Source organism: Galeopterus variegatus, unplaced genomic scaffold, assembly GCF_000696425.1.
Source record: "Galeopterus variegatus unplaced genomic scaffold, G_variegatus-3.0.2 Scaffold336, whole genome shotgun sequence".
Lineage (NCBI taxonomy): Eukaryota > Metazoa > Chordata > Mammalia > Dermoptera > Cynocephalidae > Galeopterus > Galeopterus variegatus.
The window spans coordinates 174351-200302 of NW_007726447.1; the positions used below are offsets into that span (position 1 = coordinate 174351).

Sequence of the window (25952 nt, forward strand, 5' to 3'; positions counted from 1 at the left end):
CCGTGAGATGTGGGAAAAGATTTGAAGGACAGTTCTGAGGCACAGTTCCCAGGACTTGGGACTTGATCCAGTGTGAGGGTTCAGGGAGAGAAAAAGCAGAGGGTCATGTCCCTGCTTTATAGCAGACCAGCCCTGTGAGGCCTCTGAGTAGGCCAGGCAAGAAGATGCTGTTTCAGAGTTCAGATGAGAGTGATTTCTGTGGTCTTGGGAGACAGTCAAGGCTGGAGGACACAAGGGAGGCTGCAAAAAGGTTCTGAGTGGACCATCAAGAATGGACAGCATTATGTTAGAGGAGTGATTCACAAAGTGTGGTCCCAGATCAGCAACAGCTGCAGCACCAGGAACTTGTTAGAAATGCAAATTCTCGGGCCCCACCCCAGACCTGCTGAATCAGAAAATGGGGTTGGTCCTAGTCAATCTGTGTTTTCACAAATCTCCAGTGACTGATCAGGCTCAAGTTAGGTGGAAAGGAAAGGGAGGGGGGCCTCCCACTGTAGTGTGCAAAAGTGGGGGGGATGTGCCAGGAGTGTTGGGAGCAGCAGAGGACTCACGGGGGGAGTCGTAGGAGGCATCATGGGGAAGGCCATTGTGGCCCACCTGTAAATCTTGGCAGACAAGACAGGGAGCTGGGGCTTTGCTCCTGAGGTGACTAGGAGCCACTGCTGATTTTTGAGCAGGGATGTGACATTGTCTATGAGCTTTAGGAAGCTCAGTATGGTAACTGGAGACCAGATGACTCAGAGGGAATAGAGACTAGGGGAAGGCCACCCAGATAGCACCTCAAAGGCATGTGGGAGCAGGGCTCAAGTGTCTTTGAAGTCCAGGTCCAGGCTGTAAGTAGGTCTTAGAGAGGTGACTTCCTGTGGAGGGGTCAGCGTGGACCTGGTCCCTGTGTCTAGACTTCCTGTTGTGCTTCCCAAGCGTGGTCTTTCTTTCCCCCAGAGGCACCTTTGTTGTCAGCTCTGCAGCCATATGCCCACTCTGAACTCCCACAGCACCCTGTTGACACCCTCTTGGGCATATCCCACCTTCTACCTCACAGTGCAATGATTTGGGTTCCCATCTCTCCCCCACCAGCTTGAGGTCCTCAAGGACAGGGATGATGGTCCGTCCGGTGGTGCAGCCACTGCAGGTCTGCCTGGCACCAGCTGTAGCATAGAGAAGGCGCCTGGTATGTATTTGGTAACTTAAACCAAACTGAATTAAATAGAAGAGGGAGAATCCATGATTTCCTCTTTCTGTGCCCAACATATTAATTCTGTTTCTAAAATGCATCATTTAATGGGTCATTGTACACACCCAGGCCTGGCCTGAATGAAGCCAAATCTTCCCCATTAGTGCTGCCTACGCCAGTAGGGCCTGCCGTCTTCTCCACGCCCTCTCTGCCCTGTTCCCCACTCGGGGCTGACTGCTGCAGACTGCACCCCAGGCTTCCTCCCCTCCAGCTGCCCAGTGGGGCTGGCCACTGCCCTAAGAGGTGAAATGGGAGGGTTGGGGAAAGAGGCTGGGATATTCCCTACTCTCTCCCTGCTCTGGGCGTATTTTCTGTCATTAGCTGTGTGTCTACCCCCCTCCCCTGCCTCCTGTCGGTGGCCCCTATCCACAGCTCGGCCCTCACTGGGTTTCAGGAGCACCTCTTTTGCCTCTTTGGGCCCTCCCTGCTGTTACTAGTGTCTGTGAGCCTCCACATGCTTGGCGGCTCCCTTAACCCTGTCCACGCCTCTGTGAATAACCCCCTTTCTACAGTCTCTTGAACCACTGGAAGTGGACTCTGTTTCCTGTCTGGCACAAATACACAATCCGTGACAGGGATGCAGCAGTCAGAGGAAGTGGGGGGGGGTTGGTCCTCCCAATGAGGTTTGGAAGAAGTTAAGAAAAGCCCCCTCCAGTTCCTCCACCTGCCTGGAAGCAGAATTACCCAGGGCCTACCAGCTGGTAGGTGCTGAGATGATAGATACATAGATAGATAGATAGATAGGTAGATAGATAGATAGATAGATAGATAGATAGATAGATGTTGTTGAAACCAGGGAACCAGAGAGAGACGAGGTGGGGGAGGAGGTTTCTGGGGCAGGAAGGAGGGAGACTGGCGGTGAAGTTGTTTACAAGTCGGCATGGGGCAAGGCTGGGTGAGAAGACAGTGGGGTGGGGGCAGCCCTACAGCTAAGACTGGTTCTCGCCGTCCGCCGTCCCAGACTGACAGTGTCCATGCTGAGCAGAAGGTGAAGGAGGGACAAGGTCTCCCTGTAGAGATCCCTTCTCTGGGGTCCAAGTCCAGCTCACCCTGTAAGATGCCTGAGGAAGACGAAGGGCATTCTTGACCCTCCCCAGTATGGTGGCCGTGTCGTCTCCCCCACTCCATGGTCGTGGGGCCTGTGCCGAGAGCCGCCTCCCTGCCTGCAGCTCCCTGCGACACCCATCACACCCCACACTTCAGCTTCGTGGAGGAGCTGTGGGTTTCCAGCTGCTGTTTGCTTTGGTGCTCTGGGCTTCCGCTGCCACCCAGAGATCTGGCCTTTGATTCCCACATCCTCAGCGTCCCCAGAAGTGCTCTACTCTGAAACAGCAGCACCCTGTGTACCTTTAGCCCTGAGAGAGACTGGGAGGGCTTCCTGGTGCCCCAGGTCCTGGTGCCTGTCTCCCTCCCTCTCTGTCTGCGTTTCCGTATCTGCGTTTCCCCACACGTAAGCCTGTGGCTCTCTCCCTCTGTGCCTCATACACCAGGAGGCACTTCTGGCTCTCCCCGGACTCACTCGAAGTGCCCTTGTCTTGTCTCCTTTTTCATCTTTCCCCTCTCCAGCTGCCACGAAGCCCCAGTTCATTCTGGCCTGTAAACAGGCATCCTGGCCTCTGGCAGGAGTGCAGTCTTTCCGCAAGCTTTGATCTGCAGGGAGCCTGCAGATCGTGGCCGGAGCTGGGGGGTGGATGCAGAGAGATGGCTGCAGGGTGGGAGGGAGATGGTGGACAGAGAGAAATGGACAGATTTCCCTAGAAACACACAGAGGCCCAAGGGGAGATGGGAGGATGGGAGGGAAAGACAGAGGGAGGGAGGGAAAGACCCAGAGCATCTTGTTGAAGCAGCAGCCACACATCACACAGTCCAGCCTCACACACAATGCACAGGGCAGGACAGCAAAGGTGCAGGCGGAGGAGAAGAAATGAAGGAATTCTGAGACGCAAGACACATGCACAGAGCAGTGGGCCAGAAGAAACACGAAGGGAGACCGAGATGGCAGCACCCCTCTCAGCCCCGGGCCCCCTGGGAGGGATAAAGAGCAAGCTGGGGAGAGGAAGAGGGCATGGCCCCACCACAGCGACAGTCTGTGGTCCCACAGGCACTTTTATCTTCTCCCCATAGCCCCCAGTCAGCCCACTCAAGCCCAGCCACGGATGTGCCCCCCACCGCCCCACACGCGCCCTGTCTCCTGCTGACTGGCTTCGTGTAAACTTCCTAGAGACCATGACCCCTCTGAGGGACCCTTGTGGTTTGGTGGCTGCAACCTCCACCATCCTCTCCTTTGCCTCAGACGCCCCCACAGAGGGGGGGAGCTGTGCCCTCCCTCCTTCTCCCACCCCTCAAAAGGTACACAGCAGAGCTCAACCTTCCAGCCTTGCAAACCCAGACCCAGCCGTCTGCCCCCTCCCAGCACCAGCTGTCGGATCAACGTTATTTCATTCAGCAAACATTTATTGAGTGTCCAAAATGTGCAAGACCCTCCGCCTACCCAACTCCCTTCAGCGCCACCTCACTGTGGCAGCCTGGGTCAGGGCCTAAGGCTGCTTCAAGGCTCTGCCTAGAACTGGGGGAGGTTGGAGTGGTTTTTATTTAGAGATAGACCTCTTCTGTATAAGTGCTCCCAACTGAAGGAGGAAAACCATCTCCTGAGTGTCTCTGACCCTGTCCTCAGGAACTCTTTCATCTGACATTGAGGGAGGCCATTTTGAGTCAGCCTACAGAACCTGACACAGCACAAGGTTCTGCTCTCAGCTTCCCTCCCCTAAAAACCTGCCCCACTAGAGCAAGACATTCAGGAAGAGCCATCCCACACAGAGTGAAATCTCCGAATTATCGAGAATAGGGCCTTCCTATTTTGAGGGACCAGAGAGTACCCCAGAAGATCTCATTCTGGAATAAGTATATGAAGGGACGGCAGAAGACACCTCGGGGACAGCATGGCTTCAAGGCCATGAGGTCTTGGGAGATGGGAAAGGACTGAGGGTGTGGTGGGAGGAGGCCGGAGCCGCATCGAGCGTCCGATCTTGAGGGATATGGAGTCCTGTGTACACCCCACACCCGACCAAGCCCAGGCGGGGTCTGCAGACCCTTTCCTAACTCTGCCAGCATCCTGAGACATCTAAAACCAATTCTCTCAGAATCAATTTTTTCTAATGACATATTCCCCTAAAAATATGTACTTATCACTTTTAGAGCATTTCATGTGTAAGAGCTCAGTCTCAACACTTCTTGAGAATTTTAGCTTTCCCATTTCGTTAATCATTTTAAAACTAACCAAAGTAGAAGTGCCTTTAAACATATTGTTCAAAAATCCTAAAAATGCATGAAAATAGACAAAAGTTTAAAAGTACACATAAATACAAAAGAGGCTACATAGATGATGTGGCTGATGAAACGCAGGTATGATTTTTGGTGTGAATTCTTAGTAATTGCGTCATTAGGAAAATTGATTTGGGGAGAATTGCCAGTAGGCTAGATTCCACTTCTCTTTCTCTTTTTCTTGCTTTCACCATTTTTTCCTCTTTTCATTTTTTTAATAGTTTTCCTCCCACCTTAGTATTTATTCTTTCTAGTTTTTTTCCCCGCCCTTCCTTCTCTCTTTCTCTCCTCTTTTCCCCTCTTCCAGTCTTCGTCTCCTCCACTGCCCCATGACTGGCTGCCTTCCCCTGCCTTTCTCAGCCTGGGGGAGTCTCAAGTCTCCGTCCCCTCTCTGATCTTGCGATTTGAGTCAATTCTCCTCTGAGGAGCACCTACTGCTCTGGGCACTGAGCTGAGCACAGTGGAGATGCAGAGAGTACCATGGTACTGTCGCCGGCCTATGAAGTTCAGTTCATAGTGTAGGTTCTAGGAACTTCCTTCACTTCCCAGTGGAAATGAAGCTCACAGTTCTACTAGGAGATTGCTGCTCATGACCAATTCCGAGAGAAATATAGAGAAGGTGGCCAGAGCTGTGCGCAAAGAACTAAGAGTCCAGCACCTTCCAGCCCATCTGCCGCCATTTTCCTGTGCCCTTCCCAGCTCCAGGGAAAGGAATGAAGCAGAGTCTGTCTATCTTACCTCTGGGCCTGTGTCTTTCTTCTGCTCTGCTTCTTGCACAGGTGTGTCTATGTGGGGCTTGGAGCTCTGCAACCAGGAGCCCAGTTGGGAGAGGGCTTTGTTACTTCTGCAAAGACGTGCTCATATGAAGAGAGACAGGAAGCTCAGTAGTGAGGTTTCTCCACACCCCAGGCCTGGGCCAGCCCCCAACGTCACCATCTGGGGCTGGGGTCCCCACCCCCTGGCTTGATGGGACGATGTCAAAGTGAAAATGCCAAAGTCAAGGGAAAAAATTAAGCAGAACCAGGCTAGTGGTCAGAGCATCACTGCTGCTATTGTGTGGAAAGAAAAACATTTGCATCAGTGATACTGCCAGATCTGGCTGGGCTTCAGGGGATAAAGAAGTGGGGGCGGGCACATGAGAGCAGCTGTGGTAAGCCCCAAAGTGGTGCTTTGCTCCAGGGCCCTGGAGGCATTTTTTCAGTGGGTGCCTCCAGGGATACCTGCTCCAGAGGCATTATAGATGGCCTACTGTGCCAGAAAGAGCCTGGGCTGAGAGGAGGACCCCTGAAACGCCCAGAGTGACTGCGGGCCAGATTCTGTTCCTCCAGGCCTCGGTCTCTGCCCAAGCCCAAATGTCTTTCTCTAGCACATATGCTTCGTGAGGTCCAATGTCGATATCCATCTGCGCACTGTATGTCCACCAGACACAGCAAACTCAACACATCCCAAACTAAACTTACCATCTGCCCACTACTACCCTCCAGACCTACTTTTCCAAGTTTCTCATTCAGCGAGGGCTTTGGCGTCCACCTAGTTCCTCAAGCCAAATAAATTGGGTGTCATCTCTGACTTCCTCTTCACCCAACTCCTCCCGTGTATTTACTTACCAGCTCCTGTGGATATTACCTTCCAAATGGCTCCAAAATCTATCCAGGTCACTCTGTACCACTGCTGTAGACTGGATGCCCCCCACCCAACCGCATTGAAGCTTAATCCCCACGGTAACTGTCGAGAGTGGGAAATCCCATTATGGTAACTGAAAGGTGGGGCCTTGAAGAGGTGATTAAATTGTAGAACCACGGGGTAGTGAATGGATTACAAATGGTGGTCATGGGTGTGGCTCTGAAGGCTATAAAAGGACAGTGCACGAGCAATTGTCTCTCTGCCCTCTCTGCTTCCACCATCTTGAAATGTGAGACCCTTGGGTCACTGTCACCACCACCAGATGGACTTTGGATTTCCCAGCCTCAGAAACTGTAAGCAATAAATTTCATTTTCTTTGTGAAATACTCAGTTCTGTGTATTTTGTTATAAGCAACAGAAAACAACAGAAATGGACTAATACAACCACTCACACTATTCCAATCCAAGATGCCAGCAGCATCCTGTGCCTGGACCACAGCTCCTGCCTGCTTGCTGGTCTCCTGGCCTCTCTATTCTGCCTTGCTCCAGGCCGTCCTCCACACGGCAGCCTAAGCGATCATTTACAGATGCACATGTGAGCACACCATTCCCCTATGCTGAAAAAGGTGGCTAGTTCAGCTTGTAGTTCCAACAAATAATACAAGTGCTTCTCCGTGAGACAACTCTTGTACTTAATTTGCAGCAGAAGCGCTTTATGCTACTTCCCATTTCATAATACACTGTACTCCAGGGTTGAGATTTAATAAAAATTAATATTACTGCTTCATCAAGGACGTTCTTAAGTGAAACTGGCTTTAATTTTTTTTTTTCTGCAAGTGCTGGCAGTGAAGAATACAATGACTACGGTATGGTTTGCTGCCACTGCCTTGATTTGTGCTAAGACAGCAGTTTTACCCTGATCGTTTCTGCAACATCATAGGAATTTCAACATCGTGACAAAGGCAAATAACATCCTGTTAGTTTTGTGAAAATAGCTGGACCTTGAAGACCCCCTGGTCTCAGGAACTCCCAGGGGTCCACAGGCCACACTTGCACTTTGAGAAGCACTGACTAGATCATCTTTATTCATTCTTCAGATCTTACCTATCTCTTTAGTTGTTCCCCAAATCTGTTTTCTCCTTCTTCTTAGTAATAAATCCTCAATTTTTAGCTAAGCTCATAGCTACCCAGATTTAAGATACACTTCCCAGCCTCCCTTGCAGTGGGATGTGGCCAAGTGACTCAATTTTGGTTAATGGATATACGTGGAAGTGTTGGGTACAGCCTCTGAGTTGCTGCTTAAACGGCATGTGTGTTAAAATGTGTTAAATGTGAGGGCCGGCCCGTGGCTCGCTCGGGAGAGTGCGGTGCTGATAACACCAAGGCCATGGGTTCGGATCCCACATAGGGATGGCCAGTTTGCTCACTTGGGAGAGCGCGGTGCTGATAACACCAAGTCAAGGGTGAAGATCCCCTTACCGGTCATCTTTTAAAAAAAAAATGTGTTAAATGTGGTTAAAATGGTAAATTTTATGTTATATATAGTTTGCTCCTTAAAGACCCTTTCAGGGGTTCTTCACCATGAAGCTATTTTCATAAAAATAACAGGACGTTATTTGCCTTTGCCACCATGTTGACGTTGCAATGATGTTGCAGAAACAATCTGGGTTCCTTCCTCAGGCCTTGTCCTCCTCGTGTACGGGAAGGCAAACAACCTCTCTGTTATGCTTGCTCTATGAGCAAGCCTGCTTCTCTTGTTCATATTATCTCGTTTACATAATCTACATTACAAGCATGCTCTCGTAGCCATTTCAGTTCGTGACCCCTGCTATAGTCCAAATCTCCCCATTCATTCATTTGTACAGTCAACAAGTAGTAAGTGTCGACCAGCCCAAACCACTCTGCCTGGTTGTGGAGATACGATGTTGAGTGAGACAGATACGGTCACATCTCTAGCTCTTGACAAAGACACTAAACAACAAGTCACTTCAAGAGAGAAGCACAGAGCGCTGGGAGGTCTTATCATAAGGGAGTCTTATTTCAGCCGGGAGAAGGGTATATCAGTAAGCACTGGGTTCCAAGACTGACGTTTATTACGTTTATTTCATATGAAAGAAGTCTGGAGAAGGGTGGTTCAGAGGGGAGGGAGCACCACGCAGTCCCCCAATGTCAGGATTCAGGCTCTTTGTGTCTTGCTGCTGTACCGTCCTCCCACACACGACTTCCTCCCCACGGGCTGAGAAGGCTACTCAAGTTCCTCAGTTGAAATAGCTTTCCCTGATGATAGGTCTTCCAGCACCCTATGCTTCTCCCTTCTTAGACTTGTCCAGTTGTAATGAAATTATTCGTTGTGTAATGTCTATCTCACAAGGCTGGAACCGTGACCATGCCTGTCTCTCTCTCTCTCTTTTTTTTTTTTTCCTTTTTGCCCCTGGCAGGTACAGGGATCTGAACCTGTGACCTCGTTGCTATCAGGCTGTGCTCTAACCAGCTGAGCTAACCAGCCAGCCAATGTCTGTCTGTCTTAGTGTAAAATCCTTAGCATCCTAACAGAGCCCCGTGGCCCTGGTAGACCCTTAATACTTGTTGAATACTTTTTTTATACATTAGGTTTTATTGGTATTAAACTTATTGTACTAAAATATACATAACATAAAATTTACCATTTTAACCATTCTAAAATGTGCAGCTCTGTGAGATTAAGTACATCCACGTGGTTGTGCAACTATCATTTCCATTCATCTCTGGAACTTTTGCCCCCAAATGAAAGTCACAGAACTAATAACTTCCATTCCCTCCTCCCCCAGCCTCTGGCTATTGAATACTTTTTAAATGAATGAATGAAGAGGATTGGGCTAGAGCAGGGGGCCAGAGTCACAAACTTAAAACGGCTACAGGAGCCTGCTAGGTAATGAAAAGGAGAAAAGCAGGCTAGCTGTGCACAGTAGGGCGCGGTGGGGACTGAAGTAAACCAGAGAGCGCCTGGCTCGCCTACTGAGCGCGGCCGCCTGCACAGCTCCGGCCGAGTGATGGCACCGCTCATACCAGAATGCGGGCGCAGAGTTGCCAGTTCTGCCCGAAATTTCAAGAGAAGGTGGAAAACCAGACATTTACATAATATCACCTAATTTTAATGCTGACAAAGAATTTTTTCTTTTGTTGTATTACTTGGTAAGTTAAATAAAGCATTCCAAGGGCTGGCTCTAGCTTCGGCCGCACCAATTTGCCACCTATGAACCATATGGTTCACAGGCCATCCAGCTCTGTGGATCTGTGACCTGTGACTGCCTGTGCAGATAGGCTCTCGGGAGTCACCAATTCCCAAGACCTTGGCTGTCTCTATGGGATTTCCAAAGAGGAAAAGAAAAGAGGAAGAGAGGGCAAACATTTAGTGAACAATTTAGGGAATATTCAAAATTGCTGTGAGCTTTATAAGTGTGTTTTATTTAATCCTCACAAGAATGATAAGGCATAGACATTATTCTCAGACCGTAGATGAGTTTTTAAAAATTGCTGAATGTCACAGAATTAGTAACCATGACTGGTGGAAATGGGATTTGCACTTACCTGCTTGGACCCAGTCCCTAGGTGTCCCTGTCATCACATTGTCCCCCTCTGCATTAAGAAAGGTCAGAATGGTGGCTAACAGAACTCTCCCACTGCAGTGGGAGAGTCTCATCTGGGGCTTCTGAGGCTTAGCCTCACCGTAATCCTCATATCTATAGAATGATTTTCCATTTTCAAAGCACTGTCACATACATCCGTACAGGCCAAGCCTTTCTGGTAAGTACTGCTATCCTCCTTTTACAGAGGAAGAGACGGGAATGAAGCCGTCTGCCCCAATCACACGACTGGAAGCATGGAGCATGGGGATTTCCAGAGGTCTCCTGGAGCTGCTCTTGCTGCATATATTCTGTGTCTCCAGGCTGGAGGAGGAGGAGGCGGCCAAGGGGGGACAAAAAGAGATGGAGGAAAAGAGGGAAGCTAGCCTTGACGTTTACTAGCAGAGTCACAGGCCAGGTTACTGGAGAAGGGGTAGAGCAGCCCATGGAGAAGGGAAGTCGGAAGCCCCAGGTGCAGCCCTGTGGTGGCCTCCTTACCAGAAGCATCTGCAGTTGCGCTGACACCCTCTGCAAAGGGGACTGGGGGCAGGGCTTGGAGGTGGGCAGTGGGGAGGGGTCAGGGGGAATGCTCTGGGAAGCAGTCTAGGAGGGCTGACCCCACCCCCACCCCATCCACACTCTCTCTAGCTCCACGGCCACTTTCTGTAACTCTGAGGGAGTGGTTCCTGGGCTTCCCCACCCCATGGGAAGCCCATTGAGCCGGCACATTTCAGAGCCCAGCATGGGCTTGGCCAGCTGACACCTGCAGCCCCTTGGAGAAACTGTCAACCACAGAGTGGAGCAGATAGAACCCATCCCCACCCCAACCTTCAAAGGGAAAGCTCCTCTTGGGGTGGGCTTGCGTGGGGACACCTAAACTCCCTGCTCTTCTCCTTTGCAGGAGGGGTGGCAGCAGGGGCTCATGCCGGAATCCCAGCACCTCTGTGTGATGGGGGAGGTGGGGCAGGGGTCTTTCTGGGCCTGCCCAGGTCCCTGCCCTGCCTTGTGGAGCTGAGAAGACCAGGTCAGGGGAGGAGAAGCCCTGGCAATTGTTTTTGTTTGCTTGTTTGTTTGTTTGTTTTGTCTTTTTTGAGCGTACCGGCCATCCCTATATAGGATCCGAACCCACGGCGGGAGCGCTGCTGCGCTCCCAGCGCCGCACTCTCCCGAGTGCACCACGGGCTCGGCTCAGCCCTGGCAATTGTGACCACATGTCTGAATGCTCACAGCATGGCCTCTTGTCTGACAGTCTTGGCTTGCCAAGGCCCTGGGCCTCCTTTGACCTCCAGAGCTTCTGGATAGCAGACAGTGGAAGAGGCGGTCGGGTCCGCAATTGGGTCTGTGGTAGGGCTGGGAGTGCCCCTTCCCTCTTCTGGTCTGTCTTTGTTTCAGGTTCAGTTCCCCCCGTGACAGGCTGCAGGACGGCCCTCAGTCACTCTGCCTCCCTCAGCTCACAGCCTTATGTTGTTCCCCCCCGCCCACACATTGTCCCACAGTTGGTCTGTGTGACCAGTAGAATAAGGGCAGAAATAACGGTATGCTGCTGCCAAGATTAAGTTATAAAGAAATGGTTGCTTTCTTCTTGTCCACTCTATCCCTCTGGGGGAAGCCAGTTGCCCTGTCGTGAGAGGCCCTATGAGGATGCTCACGGGGGGAGGACTAAGGCCTCTGGCCAGCAGCCACCTACGTGAGTCTTCTTGGAGGCAGATGATCCAGCCCCAGCCAAGCCTTCAGATGACTGCAGCCCTGGCCCACATCTTGGCAGCAGCTTCAGGAGAGAGCCTGTGCCAGAACTACTCAGCCAAACTGCTCCTGGATTCTTGACCATGTGGTTATTTTCAGATAAAAATAAACCATAGTTTATTATTTCCAGTTACTAAGTTTTGGGGTGATTTGTTATGTGGCTATATTATCTAATATACCCCCTTCCTTCTTAATGAGGACCCAAGATGATCCCCACCCACTGAAGGTCCCTGAACCCCCATCCATTCCCCCCATGCTGTTCTCCTCCAGGACACCAGCCTGGAGCACTAGATTACAGATGAACTTGGAGATGCAGAATGAATTGACCTAGTTCCCTGGAGGCTTTAGGAGGATGTGAAAAGGGCTGGAGATTATTCTTCTGGATGGGGAGAGGGGTTTTGTGGGCATTGGGGTGGGGGCAGGAATGTCACCCCCAGGAGAGACCCCCCCACAGAGAAGGACTGTAAGCACAAGACCTCATATCCCCTCTTCCGTCCACCCTTTGCTCTTCTCTTCTCTAGGGAGTGGAGGAACAAGGTGGCCCCTCACTCTGCCTCTGTCCCCTCCCAGTCCCCTACATAAAAGAGCATGGGGAAGTCCCTGCATAGGTCACAGTGAATCTTCAATGACTACTTTCATAAGCCCAAAGAACATAGGATATTATCTAGTAAAAAGGGAAAATGCTGCCCACAGAACTTTCCAGAAAACCTCTGCCCTATTAAAACATAGGGGCATGGGCCGGCCCGGTGGCGCACTGGAGAGTGCGCCGCTTCGGAGCGCAGTGGCGCTCCTGCCGAGGGTTCGGATCCCATGTGGAGACCGGTTCCCGCTCGCTGGCTGAGCGCAGTGTGGGCGCAACACCGAGGGTTGCGATCCCGTTACCTGTCAGTAAAAAAGACAAAAAGGAAAAAAAAAAACAAAAAACAAAAAAACATAGGGGCTTCTAGGGGCCAGCCTGTGGCTCACTTGGGAGAGTGTGGTGCCGATATCACCAAGGCTACGGGTCGGATCCCTATATAGGGATGGCCGGTTAGCTCACTTGGGAGAGCGTGGTGTTGACAACACCAAGTCTAGTGTAGATGACTAGTAAGATCCCCTTACCGGTCATCTTTTAAGAGAAAAAAAAAACCAAAAAAACCCTCCAAAACATAAGGGCTTCTATTAAGGCTGTGGAGAGCAGGGTCGTAGGCAGAGCTGAGGAGTCTCCACAGCAGTTGTCCCCACCCCACCACAAAGGGTGGGGATGATGCTTTGGAGGCTTCTAAAGGGGACTTGAGGACTTCACTTTACAGTGTGGTCATCCCTGACGAGTGCCAGAGCTTCCTCCTTTCTGTGCCCATTTCTCCATTGGTGACAAGGCAAGAGTCACCACCACCCGTTGAGGCTCAGAACCTCAGGTTGCCTTAAATGTTTCATTATTTAAGCTTCAAAGGGTGCCCTTCTCTCCCTAAGGCTCTGCACAGAACAAAGGTGTCCTTTTCTCCATTCTCTGTCCCCAAGTCTCTGGCCATTGTGTCTCCACAGGCACAGGTCTTTAGCTTCATGGCTTGTCTCTTTGTGTCACTTTGCACACAGGCTCAGTGAGACATGGCATGTGCATGTTCCACCATGCACCTCCTGCAGGCTTGCACCCACTTGCTTTCAATATTTTTTTCTCCTGACCGGGCTGTCCGCAGCCTAAGTACCAAACCCCGTGCTCATTGCAGGCAGAGGTCTGGGTCCCTAAGCCAGCCTTGTGGATACCGTGGGCCAAGGCCACGAGCATTTTCTGCGGCAAGAATGCGCTCTCCAAGACAGACCGACAGAGAGGAGGCACAGGTGGGCTTGAGGGTCTTCAATATCATTATTGGCATGACCAGAGCAGGCCTACTTTGTCCCTCACAAGTATGTCACACATGTGGAGCACTACACAGTTTTGTGGGGGGTTTTTCGGCTGGAATACTTCACAGTTTTCAAAATTGTTTTATTATCTGATATTCACCACAATCCATTTTGGTGGGTTGTTATCATTACCCCACTTACTAGGTGAGGAAACTGAGGCCCAAGGAGGTTGGCTACAGGTACATCAGCAGAGCTGGAATGCAAAGCTGGGGCTCCTGCCTCACAATGGCAGCCACGCCAGCTGTCTTGCTGACCACTGTTCTCCCCGCCTGCAGCCTTTGTCCACAACCCACCCCCTTGTCGGACTTGGATTATAACCTTGCGGGGGGTAGGAAGGGGGTGTCCAGGGCTGTATCTCCTGAGGCGTGCATTTTTCATTCTCTCTCCTGAAGGGTGCATAGGACACGTGACAGCTGCTGGCTGCACACTTGTTTGCTGCACATAGAGCACGCACACTATAAATGCAGTGCCTGCAGGGGCGGCGATCTGTGCTCTGCCCTGTCGCCTGCAATGTTAAACCTCGGGCCTCCAGCAGCTGGCCCAGTGACGTCTGGTGGGTTGTGACTAGCAGTGACCACTGGGTGGCAGTGTGTTCTCATGCCTGAGACCAGAAAAGCCGCCAAGGGCTGAGGAACATGGGGGGGTGGGGCAGAAGTAGGAACCTCAGCCAGCTGCCCAGAAAGGTTGCGAGACCCGATCTCCTGGGGGACTTGACACAGCAGCACTCCTCCGTGTGTGTGTACATGTGTGTGGTTGTGTGCGTGTGTGCACGTGCGCACAAACACGCCTGCTGCAGCCCAGGGGCCAAGGGCAAGTGCTGAAGCGCAGCTGAGTGTGGGATGGGGTGCGCCAGAGGGACAGAAACATAAAGGAAACCAGGGCAGCCAGCACAATGTGGATGGAAGTTTGGAGAAGAGGGCTGTAGAGGTAAGGGGTGAAGGCTTTTTGGAGCTTCAGAAAAATGATACCCAGGAGAGAAAGAGAGAGCAAGAGAGACCAAGGGAGAAACCGAAAGAGAAAGGGAAAGATGAGGGGGATTGGTTGGGGAAAGTAGGTTATGAGGCTGGGGTGGGAGAAGGGAGCCCCCAGAGGCTGGGGAAAGACAGGAGCCTTCACTGGGTAAGAAAGAGCCAGACTCAGGCTTGCTGCTGACAGGGAGTTTATTTGGACTGAGCCACGGAGGTCTGCGGCGACCAGCTCAGAGCTGCTCTTGCTCCAGCTCCTCCGGCCCCAGTTCCGGCTCCTGCTCTGGCTCAGGATCCTCCAGCTCCGGGTCCAGCTCCGATTCTTGCTCCATCTCCTCTAGCTTGCTCTGAGCCTGAGGAGGGTGAATTCCATGCTCTAAGGCAGAAAATCTTCTTGGTCGCCACTGTAAGAAGAGACAGAGAGAGAGATGGAGAGAGGGAGGGGAAGGATGAAAGGAAGAGTAGGAAGGAGTCTGAGTCCCTTCTAGTTTTTCCCAGCCCCCCCTGCCCTCCCCATCTGGTCCCAGGCCTTCTCTTAGCCCCTTCTGGCCTCCCCAGGCATGGGGGGCCCCTAAAGTGCAGAGGATTATGAAAAGGCGGGCTCTGCAGGTGAGTTCAGGGTCTATTTTGATCATCTGCCCTGAGGAAAGGGAACCAGCACTCTGAGGGTACAGGAGAGGGAAGCCAGTGGGGTGGGACCATCCCGAGCTCACCCGTCTTCTCCAAAGGTGAAGGCCAAAGGCTCCAGTCACCAAAAGGAGCAGTGAGACTACAGCAAGGATGAGAATGACAGGGAGATGGCCTACTTTGAGGGTACCTGGGGCTCTCCCAGAGCGTTGGGCACCTGTGGAGAAAGTACAGGATTAGGCATAGGGTCAGGGCTGAGAAGGACATTTGCCACTCCCTCATACTTGACAGATGCAGTGAGGTCCAGAGACCATAAGGTACTTGACCAGGGTCATTCAGCCAATTAGTGGCAGAAGTGGGTCAGGCCTAGACAAGAGTTCAGGGTCAAGCCCGACTGGAAAGAAAAGAGCTGGGATGGGGGGCAGGAGGAGGTGGTCTGGAAAGGGGGTCAAGACGATCACTCTGGAATTGGGGCCATGGCATTTTGGGGCCTCAGACCTCGGCTAGACAGCTCTGTAGAGTACACTGCTGCTCCAAGAAGCCTCTGTCCCTGGTACAGCTGGCATTGCCAGGGTTGGGAAGGGAGCCCGGCCTCTTGCATCTCCAGCCAGGGTCCTGGGGAACTTCTCCAGGACCGGTTATCCAGGACGCTCCACACAAAGCGCTCTTGTCCAGATGCTGGAGTCACCTCGCAAAGCAGCTTCCTCAGGGAGCCGGGTAACCCAAAGGATTTGGGAGTCACTGAAAAAATTAGAGGGAAGAGATCTTTTAGGGTCCCAACCTCCTTACTTAATGCTGCAGGTTTGATCCTAAATCTCAATCACCCCGCACTCACCTGGGTTCTGACTGAGTGAGGTTGGGGGGAGGAGATCAAGGGTTATAGCCAAATTAATCTCATTAAGACAATGCTCTGCTCAGAACCTTCCCTGCTCAAAAACTTTCCAGTCTCCCTTTTGCCTTCAGGACATTGTTCAAACTAGCCCTGAAGGACCACATAAGAAATACTATTTCAGATTTCTTTATATTACTTTCTATTCAAGTGCTCAGGACCCTCACTATCAGTTAGGTGAGCTGGCCCCCAATATACCTTGCAATGTTCCCTCTTCCATGACTTGGCTCACATCAGTGACCCCTGCCTGTAGTGCCCTGAATGAACTTTATCCCCTTCTGGATGTTTAGAGAACAGTGACCTGACCCATTGATCTAGAGACAGAGCATTCTCAAAGTTGTATAGTGGAGACAAAGTAGCTCGGAGGAGACAAATAGCAGAGGGCCTGGATCTGACTGAGCATGGCATATGGGAGAGTGAAGATCTGCTGACACAGACACCGGAGTTTAGACCCTGAGTCTGGCACTTCCCAGCTTTGCGACTTTGAGAAAGTTCTTTCTCTATAAAACAGAGGTAACGATGTCTCTCCCATTAAGATGTACACAAAAGTTGGCCCTCAAGAAGACATTGGACAGAAAGAATTGGTGGGCTTGCGTGACCGACTGGATGTGGGGGAAGCAGGAGGCCAGGTTTCAGGGTGAGTGGGGCACCAGTGGAGTTACTGACAGGCTGCATCAGTAAGAGGACTAGTGTGAGGAAAAGATGGGGTTAGGGTGAGGCTGGGTGGCAGAGATATCCAGAAAGCAGGTGGAAATTCAGGATTGGCCCTCAGGAGATGTATTATTTATTAGCTTACTCATGTATTCATTCAACCAATATACATTATTAAGCACCTACTATGTGAGGCTGCTTTTATTGGTCACAGGTGAGTACCATAGCCATAGCTGATCTGTCATGGCTGATGGTTATTATCAATCAATAAATATTCTGAGGTTTTTTTGTTTGTTTCTTTCTGTGTTTGCTTTATACTGTCTTGGAAAACCCTTGCTCAGTAAATATTTGCTGACCAAGGGACTGACTTATTAACTCCTCCCAAATCCAGGCCACTTCCTGCAACTTTAACCCAAGCCCTATCCCCAAAGTGGACAAGGATTCTAGAAATATATTCCACCTCTTTTGAACCATTCAAACTTTTGCCACCTCTCCTTCTAACTTCTCACATCCTCCCACCAATTCAGAGCAGGGGAGTCCCTTAGAGAACAGTGGAATGTTTCTCTTGTGACTCAAGCGGAGATTTTCAGTTTGGCTTCTTTATAATGGGGGTGAAAAAAGAGTAGGCCATAATAGGCAGCCTCTGGAATTTGTGCTCAGTGGCCTGGCATCCTGGGCTGAATGCCCAGCCAGCTCTCCCTGTCCTTGCTCCCCTGGGATGGGAGCTACTCCTTTTCCTCCTGGAGCTGACCTGTGATGACTGCCAAAGTGACAGTGGCACTGAGCTGTTGCCCCTGCAGATGGATGCGGCAGGTGTAGGTCCCAGCCTGGGTCTGGCTTACAGCCTCTAGTCGAAGGGTAAAGTTGCCATTGTCTCCGGACACCAGGAGGTCAGGACTTCCCCCAGGAGGGGTCCACTTGGCAGTGAGGGAAGACGGGGTCCCTACACCAGGAGGCAGGCGACAGGGCAGCTCCACCCTGGAACCTGCTCCAGCGTACACTGTCAGTGGGGTTGGGGGCTCCAGACCTGGAGAGAAAAGGGAACTCAAAGTCAAAGCTGCGGGGGGGGCTGCAGCGGAGGAGTGCTGGCACTGCAGGGAGGGAGGCAGCAGAGTGAAGGAGGTGGTCCCGCTCGCAAGAGCGTTAAGTAGCAGAATGAGGTGGATGAAGTGAGGATGCTCAGAAACCCAGAAAGTAGGCTGGGCCTGCAGGAGACCAAAGGCTGGCAAGTGAGGCTGGATGGCCAAGGGAAAGTCAGAAGGGGAGAAGGCAGTGGAAAGGCTGCCAGGAGAAGGGGGTTGGACAGGTGACAGAGAGACCCAGAGCAATCACAGGCAACAATAGCTTCAAGAACCTGGTTTGGGGACCTGGTTCAGGGTGGGTGGGGGGCGGGGCAGGAAGGGGTTGTGGTCAAGTGTGATCGCAGACGGGGGAGTTACCCAGAACAGTGAGGTGGTACATGATGGAGACACTGAAGCCATCTCTGTAGGCAAGGACACAGCCCCAGGGCCCAGAGTCTGAGGGCCTGACTTGGGGCAGGAAGAGGAAGTTTTCAGCCAAGTGGTGATGGGGGGACTCCTGGACAGGGACTTGGCCCTGGCCCCGGAACCAGTGCACAGAGGTTGGGCGGTCAGGCCGGCTGAAGGAGCAATTCAAAATGACCCAGTCGGAGGTCCTGGGAGACCCTGAAGGGCTGGCAGTCACTGTGCAAAGAGAAAGAAGGCTTAATCAGCTCCACTGGAAATACTTTCCCAACACAGCAGACCAACAATGTCGTCGGAAGCTCCCGGAAACAGGGTCCTTGCTTCAGATTTCTCTTCTCCAACCGCCCCACCCCCCACCCCCGGCTCAGTGCCTGGCACCTGGAGATGCTTAAAGTAAATCCCCCCAAATCTGCTTTGCCCTGTCTCCTGCCTCGAGTTTACTTGGCATCGTCCACCTTTCCCATTCACCAGGCCTTGCCCGAGGATCCCCACGAAGCCCACCCCTGAGGTACAGAAATGAATCACTCCAGCCCCACATTCGTCCCCCGTCCCCCCAGAAGCCGTGCCTGCCCCCTCCAGCAGGGCCCTCCCGCTGTAGGTGGGGGAAGGGGAGCCCGAGGGTGATGCATCTCTCCACACGGCCCTCCCCCCATGCGCGTGTCCTCTGCCGGCCCTTGCACTCCGCAGTCCGACTCCCCGGCCCCTTCCTCTATCCCTCGGGGGATCTCGGGCAGGGCCTGGGGCGCCCTGTGCCCCAGCCCTTCCTACTCACGGGGCAGGGGGTATGGGGGCCTCCTCCCAGCCCTCTCCCCTCGTCCCGCCCCCACCTACTGGAGGCCTGGCCCACGCGCAGACGGAGGCGGCAGGCGAGGGCGCGGTCCCCGAGGCGCACCGAGGCGCGGTACTCGCCGGCGTCGGTGTGCCCCAGCCATTCCTGCTAATGGGCGACGGTGTATGGGGGGCCCTCCTCCCAGCCCCTCTCCCCTCGTCCCACCCCCACCTACTGGAGGCCTGGCCCACGCGCAGACGGAGGCGGCAGGCGAGGGCGCGGTCGCCGAGGCGCACTGAGGCGCGGTTCTCGCCGAGCTGGGCACAGCCACAGCGAGAAATCCCCGCGCTGGAGGCCGCGTTCCTCCAGCTGCATGCGGGCGGCAGCGGCAGCTTCCCGCTGCGCAGGCCTCCGGGAGCCACGCTCAGCTCGTGTAGAGGCGAGTGGAAGGCGCCACCAGGCGGAATCCGGGGGCCAGGCCGAGCGGGCGGGCCGCTGGGAGGGAGAAAGAATGGAGTCGAGAAATCCGAGGGGTAAGAAGGCTGGAGAGGACGCGGTCCCATCACCCTTTGAGCACGAGGAAGCCACCCCAAGAGCACTGTTGGCCACCAGCGGCCGCCACCCCGTCCGCTCCCACGGGACCGGCACCATCCGCTACTGCAGGGGGCGTGCGGGCAGGTGTGAGGAGCAGTCTGCGGAGGAAGGGACGGAGGGGCCGTGAGGCATTCTGGCTTCGGGGGGACTGACAGCTCCGGGAGGGGACAGAGGGCGGGCTTGATGTTGGGTTGTGAGTCTGATGCCGCTAGTGCCTGATTTGGGGGTTCTGTTGCCAAAGTTGGGGTATGTACCTGTCCGGCTGATGCTGCCAAGTGACCCCTCCTCTTCGCAAAAGGCTGAGATCCTGGAGCGGGATTGTGGGGCTGCAGGGGAGCTGGGCAGGAGCCCCCTCCTGCGCCCACACGACTGGGACCCCTGCGTCGGGCCCTGGAGCTTCCACTGGGGGAGCAAAGGAGAGGCCGGGGGAGGGGACCATGAGTCAAGAGACTTAGCAGTAGAGAAGGAGCCTCAGTGTGTCCCAGGGAGAAACAGGGTGGAGGAAGAGCTTGGGTTTCTGCCCCTTTCCTGCCAAGGGGGTGGCCAAACAGAAGCTTCGAGGATGGAAAGACTGCCCCAGGAAGGCTTCAGAAGACTCCACGGCAGAGCTAAGGACTCTGGATCTTTGAGGCCATACAGGGATCCCTGCTGGCCCCTTCCTGCGGGCCTGGAGGTCAACCCTCCCACCATCCCACCTTACCTGGAGCCACACACAGCAGTTGCAGAAGCAGCAAGCCCTCGAACGGAGCCTCCCACATCTCCACCATGGCCTGGGCCCTGCTGAGCCCTCCAAAGGGAGGATGTCAGTAAAGGGGTCGGGAGGAGCTGGGGGACCAAAGAGGAGTTCTGCAAAGAGGGAGGTGGAGGAAGGGAATCTAGAGGAAGAGGGCCTGGGAGGGAGGTCTGGAGATGGAGAGGGACCAGTGGTCGGAGGCTGGGATTCAGAAGAAAGCCGGCCAGATGAGGCAGCCGGAGGGTGAGGCAGGGGTGGGGGGCCCCAGGGAATGGGGCAGGGCAGTGGCAGGGCAGAGCGGAGGAAGGTGGCTGTCGGGAGCTGGGATGCCGTTCTGCTGCTCCCAGGGCCTTCGCCCCTGTCCTTCTGCCTTCCCTCCACCTTCCCCACTTCCCCTCCCCGTTGCCCGCCCCCCACACCCCAGGGCTCACAGTTTCGCTTCGCAGTGGAAAGTCTGAGGGGGTTGATTCCCAGCAGCATCACCCTCCAGCCCTGTGGCAGCGGCTCCCCTTGTTTACTTCCTCCGTCCTGGGTCTCCCCACCGCCCCCTCCTCACCCCTCCCCCACCCTCCAGGCTGTTCCCTTCCCCCGGGACCTTCTGCCCTTCTCTGCAGACAGTTTCTGCCTGGAACGCTCCACTTGCCCATGCTTAAGCTCTCTCCTCAGCCCCAGCATTCACACTTTGTTCTTGGCAAGCTCTTTCCTTGGTATTCATCTCCTCCCTAGTTCCCTTAACCTCCTAGAACTTCATCACCCCTGTAGACCTGTCTCCTCACCCATCCCTGCCATGTCTTCTGGGAACACGGTGGACAGGAAGCTTCACCGCACTCTCAAAGGCAGTAGGTCTGGGGAAAGGCAGGCTAAGTGTGTTGTGGGGGCTGGAGAACAGCTACGTTGTATTGTCTTCACGATGAGCTAGGCACTGTACTGGACACTTTACAGACAGTAACTCATGAAATCTAATATTTTCCTCCATTGTACAGAGGAGGAAACTGAGGCTCAAATATAAGATAATTTGCCAGTCAGTAAGGGAGCGTGAAGACAAAAGCTGTGTGTGTGGACCTGTCCCTAGTGGCATTATGGGTGACTTCTAGTCTCCTGGGAAGAATGGTGTTGTCAATGAGTGAGCCCCTCTCCCCCTTCCAGCTCACAGCCCTGTGCACTCAGAAGCTTCCCCCAGTCCAGAGGTTCTGAACTAAGGAGATGACAACGGTGATGTAACAAGGGTGAGATGGAGCTGGAGAAATGCAGAATCCCGTAACACATCAAACTCAAGAAAAACTGAGGCGGGGGGTGGGGGTGGGGCTAGGGAAGCCTGAGACTGACAACTCTTGCTCCCCAGCCCGCCTGAGGAACCCAACTGGAGAGTTGGAGGGTGTGTGACAAGAACACGCAGCAGGCCTGGGAACCACACGAGGCCCTGGACTTCTCCCTGCTTAAACAGGAGCTCACTTCCTCCACACCAGGCAGAGGGCATCTCTGATGCCCCGCAGCTGTCACTCCAGATCCTTGGAGGTTGAGACCCAGGCCTACCAGCCCTCTCTCGCTTCAGGGGCGGGACTTCCTGGTTCTGTGGCTGTTTCTATTTGCCTGGTTCAGCACAATAGCGCTGGTAGCTTTCCACTGGGCTCAGCAGTGTCGAGATCTTGTGTGCGTTAGCAGGCAAGTGTGTGTATTGTTGGGGAGGAGCATCCCCAAGAATCCAAAACAGGACATAAGTCAGCTCTTGAAAGAAGAGCTGGGCTCCTGGTCCACCCTGGAGGGCTGACCTGGTCTACATTGAGTCCTGGGTGGGACGAGTGTGCTGCTGCCTTTACAGAAGAGAATGGTCCCGACAGGATGTGAGGCCAGCCACCCTCCTCCGTCTCCACCCTTTCATTGCACTGACTGGACCCCGGGAAAGCAGGAGACAAGTTAAAAACAGAAGCGCGACCATTTCTTTATTAAATTATACAAAAAGGGGAGGGGAGGGGGGCAGCTGTGGGGCTCGGCCCCAACCCCGGCCCCACCCCGGCCTGGCGCTGTCTGAGAGGTGGGGATCTGAGGGAGATCCAGGGGTCAGGCAGGATAGGGATGGGCAGGACATGGGACTGGGGTGCAGAGGTTAGGTAGGTGAGGCTACCAGAGGAGGTGGGGTTGGTGCGGGCAGGAGGAAGAGAGAGGGAAAGAGAGAGGAACAATTGGGGACCGCTGGGGAGCTCAGATGGAGCAGGTCAGAAGGTGGGACAGTGGCAGAGTGAGGGTGGAGGAGCAGTGTCTGGAGAGGCAGAAAGGAGAAGGCTGGAGAGGAAGAAGGGGTGTGGCTCTGGGGCTGGGCCCAGCGCAGGGACCAGGTGCAGGGTGGCTGGACTTGTCTGCTCCCACCCAACCTCCAGGCCCCGAGGGCCCTCCCACTCCCAGCCCATTGGCAGGGGCTCATGCCGATGCCCCATTTTCTGTCTTCTGCCGCTTGGGATCCGCTTCGTCCTGTGCAGAAGGAAAGTTGCAGCACTTGTAAAGGGAGAGGGGACCTCCCCCTGTCCCGGCCCTGCTCCAGCTCCAGCCCCCTCCCGTGCCACCACAGGGATCTGAGTTCAAGTGCAAAGGGCTCCCAGCCCCTGCTGCATCCCTGACAGCCCCTCAGGCCCGGCAGCCAGCCCAAACCTCCTCTTCAGCAGCTCTCTTCAGCGCCGGCCCCTCGTCATCCTCTTCGTCTTCTTCCTCATCTGAGGAGCCAGAAATGTGTCATTGGGAAGGGCAGGAAGCTCTGGCAGAGACCCCCTGTGGTCGCCCTCAGCCCTGCTTTCAGGTCTTCAAACCCACCCTGACTCTGCTCCTTTGAGCCCTGGTTTTTGCAGCCCAGCCTCCCTGCCCCTCTCCCCACCTTCTTCTTCCCCTTCCTCCTCCTCCTCTCCATCCTCAGCAGCCTCCTCTTCTTCCTCCTCAGCTCCGTTCTCCTCCTCCTGTGGGGACCAGGAGGGGGAAGAGTATCAGGCTGCTGTGCCTACCCTCACCATCGCCACCAAGGGGTCGGGGCATCAGGGTGGAGCAGTGGGGATGGGAGGGGTCAAGGGAAAGGCAGGACCCAGCTCCTCAAGGAGGCAACTGGAGGAAGAAGGGGATAACTGGAGGGAAGGTGGTGGGGCAGGTGCGGCTGGCCCCTGCCTGGCCCCTCCGCACCTCCACCACTTCTTTCTTCCGCTCCTTCCGGTTGGCCTTCTCCTCCACCTTCTCCTTCTTCTCCTTCAGATCCTGCAAAGGAGAAAGAGGTCACCTTTCTCTCGCCACAGGCAGCCTGCAGCCCATAAGCCCCTCCAGCCCTGGTTCTACCTCTGCACAGTCCTTAGGGGAGTGTGAAATTGAGAAGGTGGCCACAGCTCAGAGACAGAACATAGACCCTGGGGTCCTTACATCAGGGCTGCAAAGAAGCTGAGACCAGACACTTCCTTCCCCAAGACCCAAGGGGAATGGGAAAGTGATGAAGAAAGGGCAACTGATTCCCACCGCCATCAAGTTCCTCCAAACCTCACTGGCTGAAGAGTTCAGCTAAGCAAAGCAAATCCCCTCCATCTGCGTACAGCTCTATGCCCCACCCCCTCGCACTGCGGCCGCTCTGCCTTTTGTCTACCTCTGGGGCCTTTTCCTGAGTACTCTCTCTCCTGGGCATCCCTCCCAGCTTCCAAGGCCTTTGTTTCTCTCTGTCTGTGTCTCCCTAATCCTCATGCTCCTACTTGACCAAACACTACAGGAATAAGGAGAGCATCCCAGCACATTCCTGGCACGCCCCTCCCACTTTTTCCCATCCCCATCCCCAAACAGTTCAAGTAGTGTTCTCCTGCCTACCTCCCACGGTGTATGCCTTGGTGTGGTGGAAGAGTAGAAATAGCCATTTCCAGTGGAAAGGTAGGTAAAGTAGGATGAAAGAAACATGGAAGGGAAAGAGCATCTACCAGACATGGTAGGTGAAGACAGCAACAAACAAGGTCTGTGTCTGGGGTGAGAGATGGGAATGCAGATGGGGGAGGTACCTGTTTCAAGGACCCTCCCACCGCACTGCCACCTTCCTCCTTCACCCCAAAATTCCAGCAGGCATACCCTTGAAGCCCTATTCTGATATGGCAGAGGGAGATGCCCATGTGAGAGTTCCCTCTGGACACCACACAAACCTTCCAATTCAGATTCCAATCTTCTCCCCACCCCATCCCCTGGAAGGCACTGAGCATCACTGTAGGTGTCCTTGTGTGATCTGATCTGGTGTTGGTGTGCAAGTCTGTGTACCTAACTCCATGTGGATGGAAGTCTTCTGTGTTAGGAGATCACCCTGGGAGGATGTGTCCTTTCTGGAACAGGATAGGGGTTAGGAGAGGGGCTTAGGGCAGAGTGGCTGGCCTGAGGGGGACACCCAATTCCCTTCTCCCTTTGAGGGGATCACAGAACACTTGACCCTCTCTCTGTAGGTTTCTTCTTCATCCCCCTTTGCTGTCTTCGTTTATTTGCCACAAGGTCAGTATGGCATTTCTGGTGGGCTTTTCCCTACATCCTGGGCCAGGAGAGCCAGAGGCTAGTCAGCTTCTCTTTGGGTGTCCCAGTACCAGGTTTGTATGGCCCTGGCCTGAGTTTCCCATCTGGGCTGATAAAGGGAGGGAGGCAGAATACCAGAGACCAAAGTCCAAAGGGCTGGACCCTCTCCTCCCTGCCCTGTCCTTCTGGTCACTGTCCCTCCATGATCCCTTTCACAGGAGGGTATGTGACCTGGACCCTAGGTCTTGTGCTAAGCAGCTCTCTGGCCTCATTTGGTCAACACAGGCACACACACTGACACAGGCTGACACCGATTCACACACACAGCTACAGAGGAGCCCACGCGATCCGGAGACACATGGCCCGGTGTTTGGACATTCTGGCACACACTCTTAAGACAGCACAAGGGCACAGTGGAGCCACTCTGCACTCACAAAGCGACAACATGGCTCCAGAACATCTACGTCTCCACATGCACACATGTAACTGACACGGGCAGTCCCACACGCTCGCTGGATTTCAAGCATACAAAGACACCTACTCAGTGAAGTCACATGCCATTGCACAGCCCACCGGAGGGCCACACAAGCACACCTTGTCAGACCTCCCACGTATCCCCTTCTCCCGCTGCCTTTCATCCCACTGGCTCCCCCTTTCACTTCGCAGGCCTCCGGAGACCTGTGTGAGGCTCCTCGGCCACCCCCCACAAGATCGGGCTCCCAGCTCCCAAACCCTGGCGGCGTTAATTTCCCTAAGCGACACACTCCGCAGGTTCCCTAGGGAAATTAGAGGAAGGCTGGAAGAGAGGCAAGGGCAAAGGGATGAGGCCGGGGAAGGGAGCTGATGGGGGCAAGGGCAGCTCGATGCAGGGCCCAGCAGTGCCGGGCCTCAGGTTTTTCGAAGGCTATTCCCGCCCTCCTTCTGATTTTTAGGAATTCAAGATTCTTTAAGTAGGGGGCGGGGGAGAGGGGACAACGAAGAGAAAAGAAAGCTGAAAGCCAGCGGAGGAGAGGGAATGGAAGCAGACGGGCAGAAAGGGGGAAACGAGAAAACAGAGGCAGTAGCCGTCCGGGGAGAGAAGCGAGAGACGGTCGGGCGGCGAGGGGAGGGGCCCGCGAGGAGTAGCCTCCCCAGAGAGTCCTGTTTACACTTGAGGACCTCAAGCCGCTTAGCGGAGGAAAGGTGAGGTCAGACTGGAAGGAGACACGGGGAGACAGGGCGCGGGGAGGGGCGCGGTGAAGTGAGCCGCGGAGAGCTCCGACGGGAAGCCGGCCGGGCTCGAGGCGGGAGAGGTTGGGCCGGGCACGGGTGGGGACGGCGGCGGCGGCCGGGCGCG

The 25952-nt window shown here is 54.1% G+C and overlaps 1 protein-coding gene and 1 long non-coding RNA gene across 2 annotated transcripts; both read right to left on the reverse strand.

Moving 5' to 3' along the window:
* Positions 1-14546: 14546 nt before the first annotated feature.
* On the reverse strand, positions 14547-20155 carry LAG3 (lymphocyte-activation gene 3). The gene is given in 10 exon segments (XM_008567689.1): positions 14547-14773; positions 15083-15213; positions 15495-15737; positions 17288-17563; positions 17976-18239; positions 18852-18938; positions 19098-19166; positions 19169-19284; positions 19638-19785; positions 20084-20155. Coding segments are annotated over 10 exon segments (1572 nt in total). The 5' UTR covers positions 20151-20155; the 3' UTR covers positions 14547-14602.
* Positions 20156-22030: 1875 nt separating this feature from the next.
* On the reverse strand, positions 22031-23036 carry LOC103586413. The gene is made up of 3 exons (XR_550144.1): positions 22980-23036; positions 22760-22821; positions 22031-22582 (listed from the first exon to the last, which is right to left on the reverse strand). It is a non-coding gene; the product is annotated as an uncharacterized LOC103586413 (long non-coding RNA).
* Positions 23037-25952: the final 2916 nt, after the last annotated feature.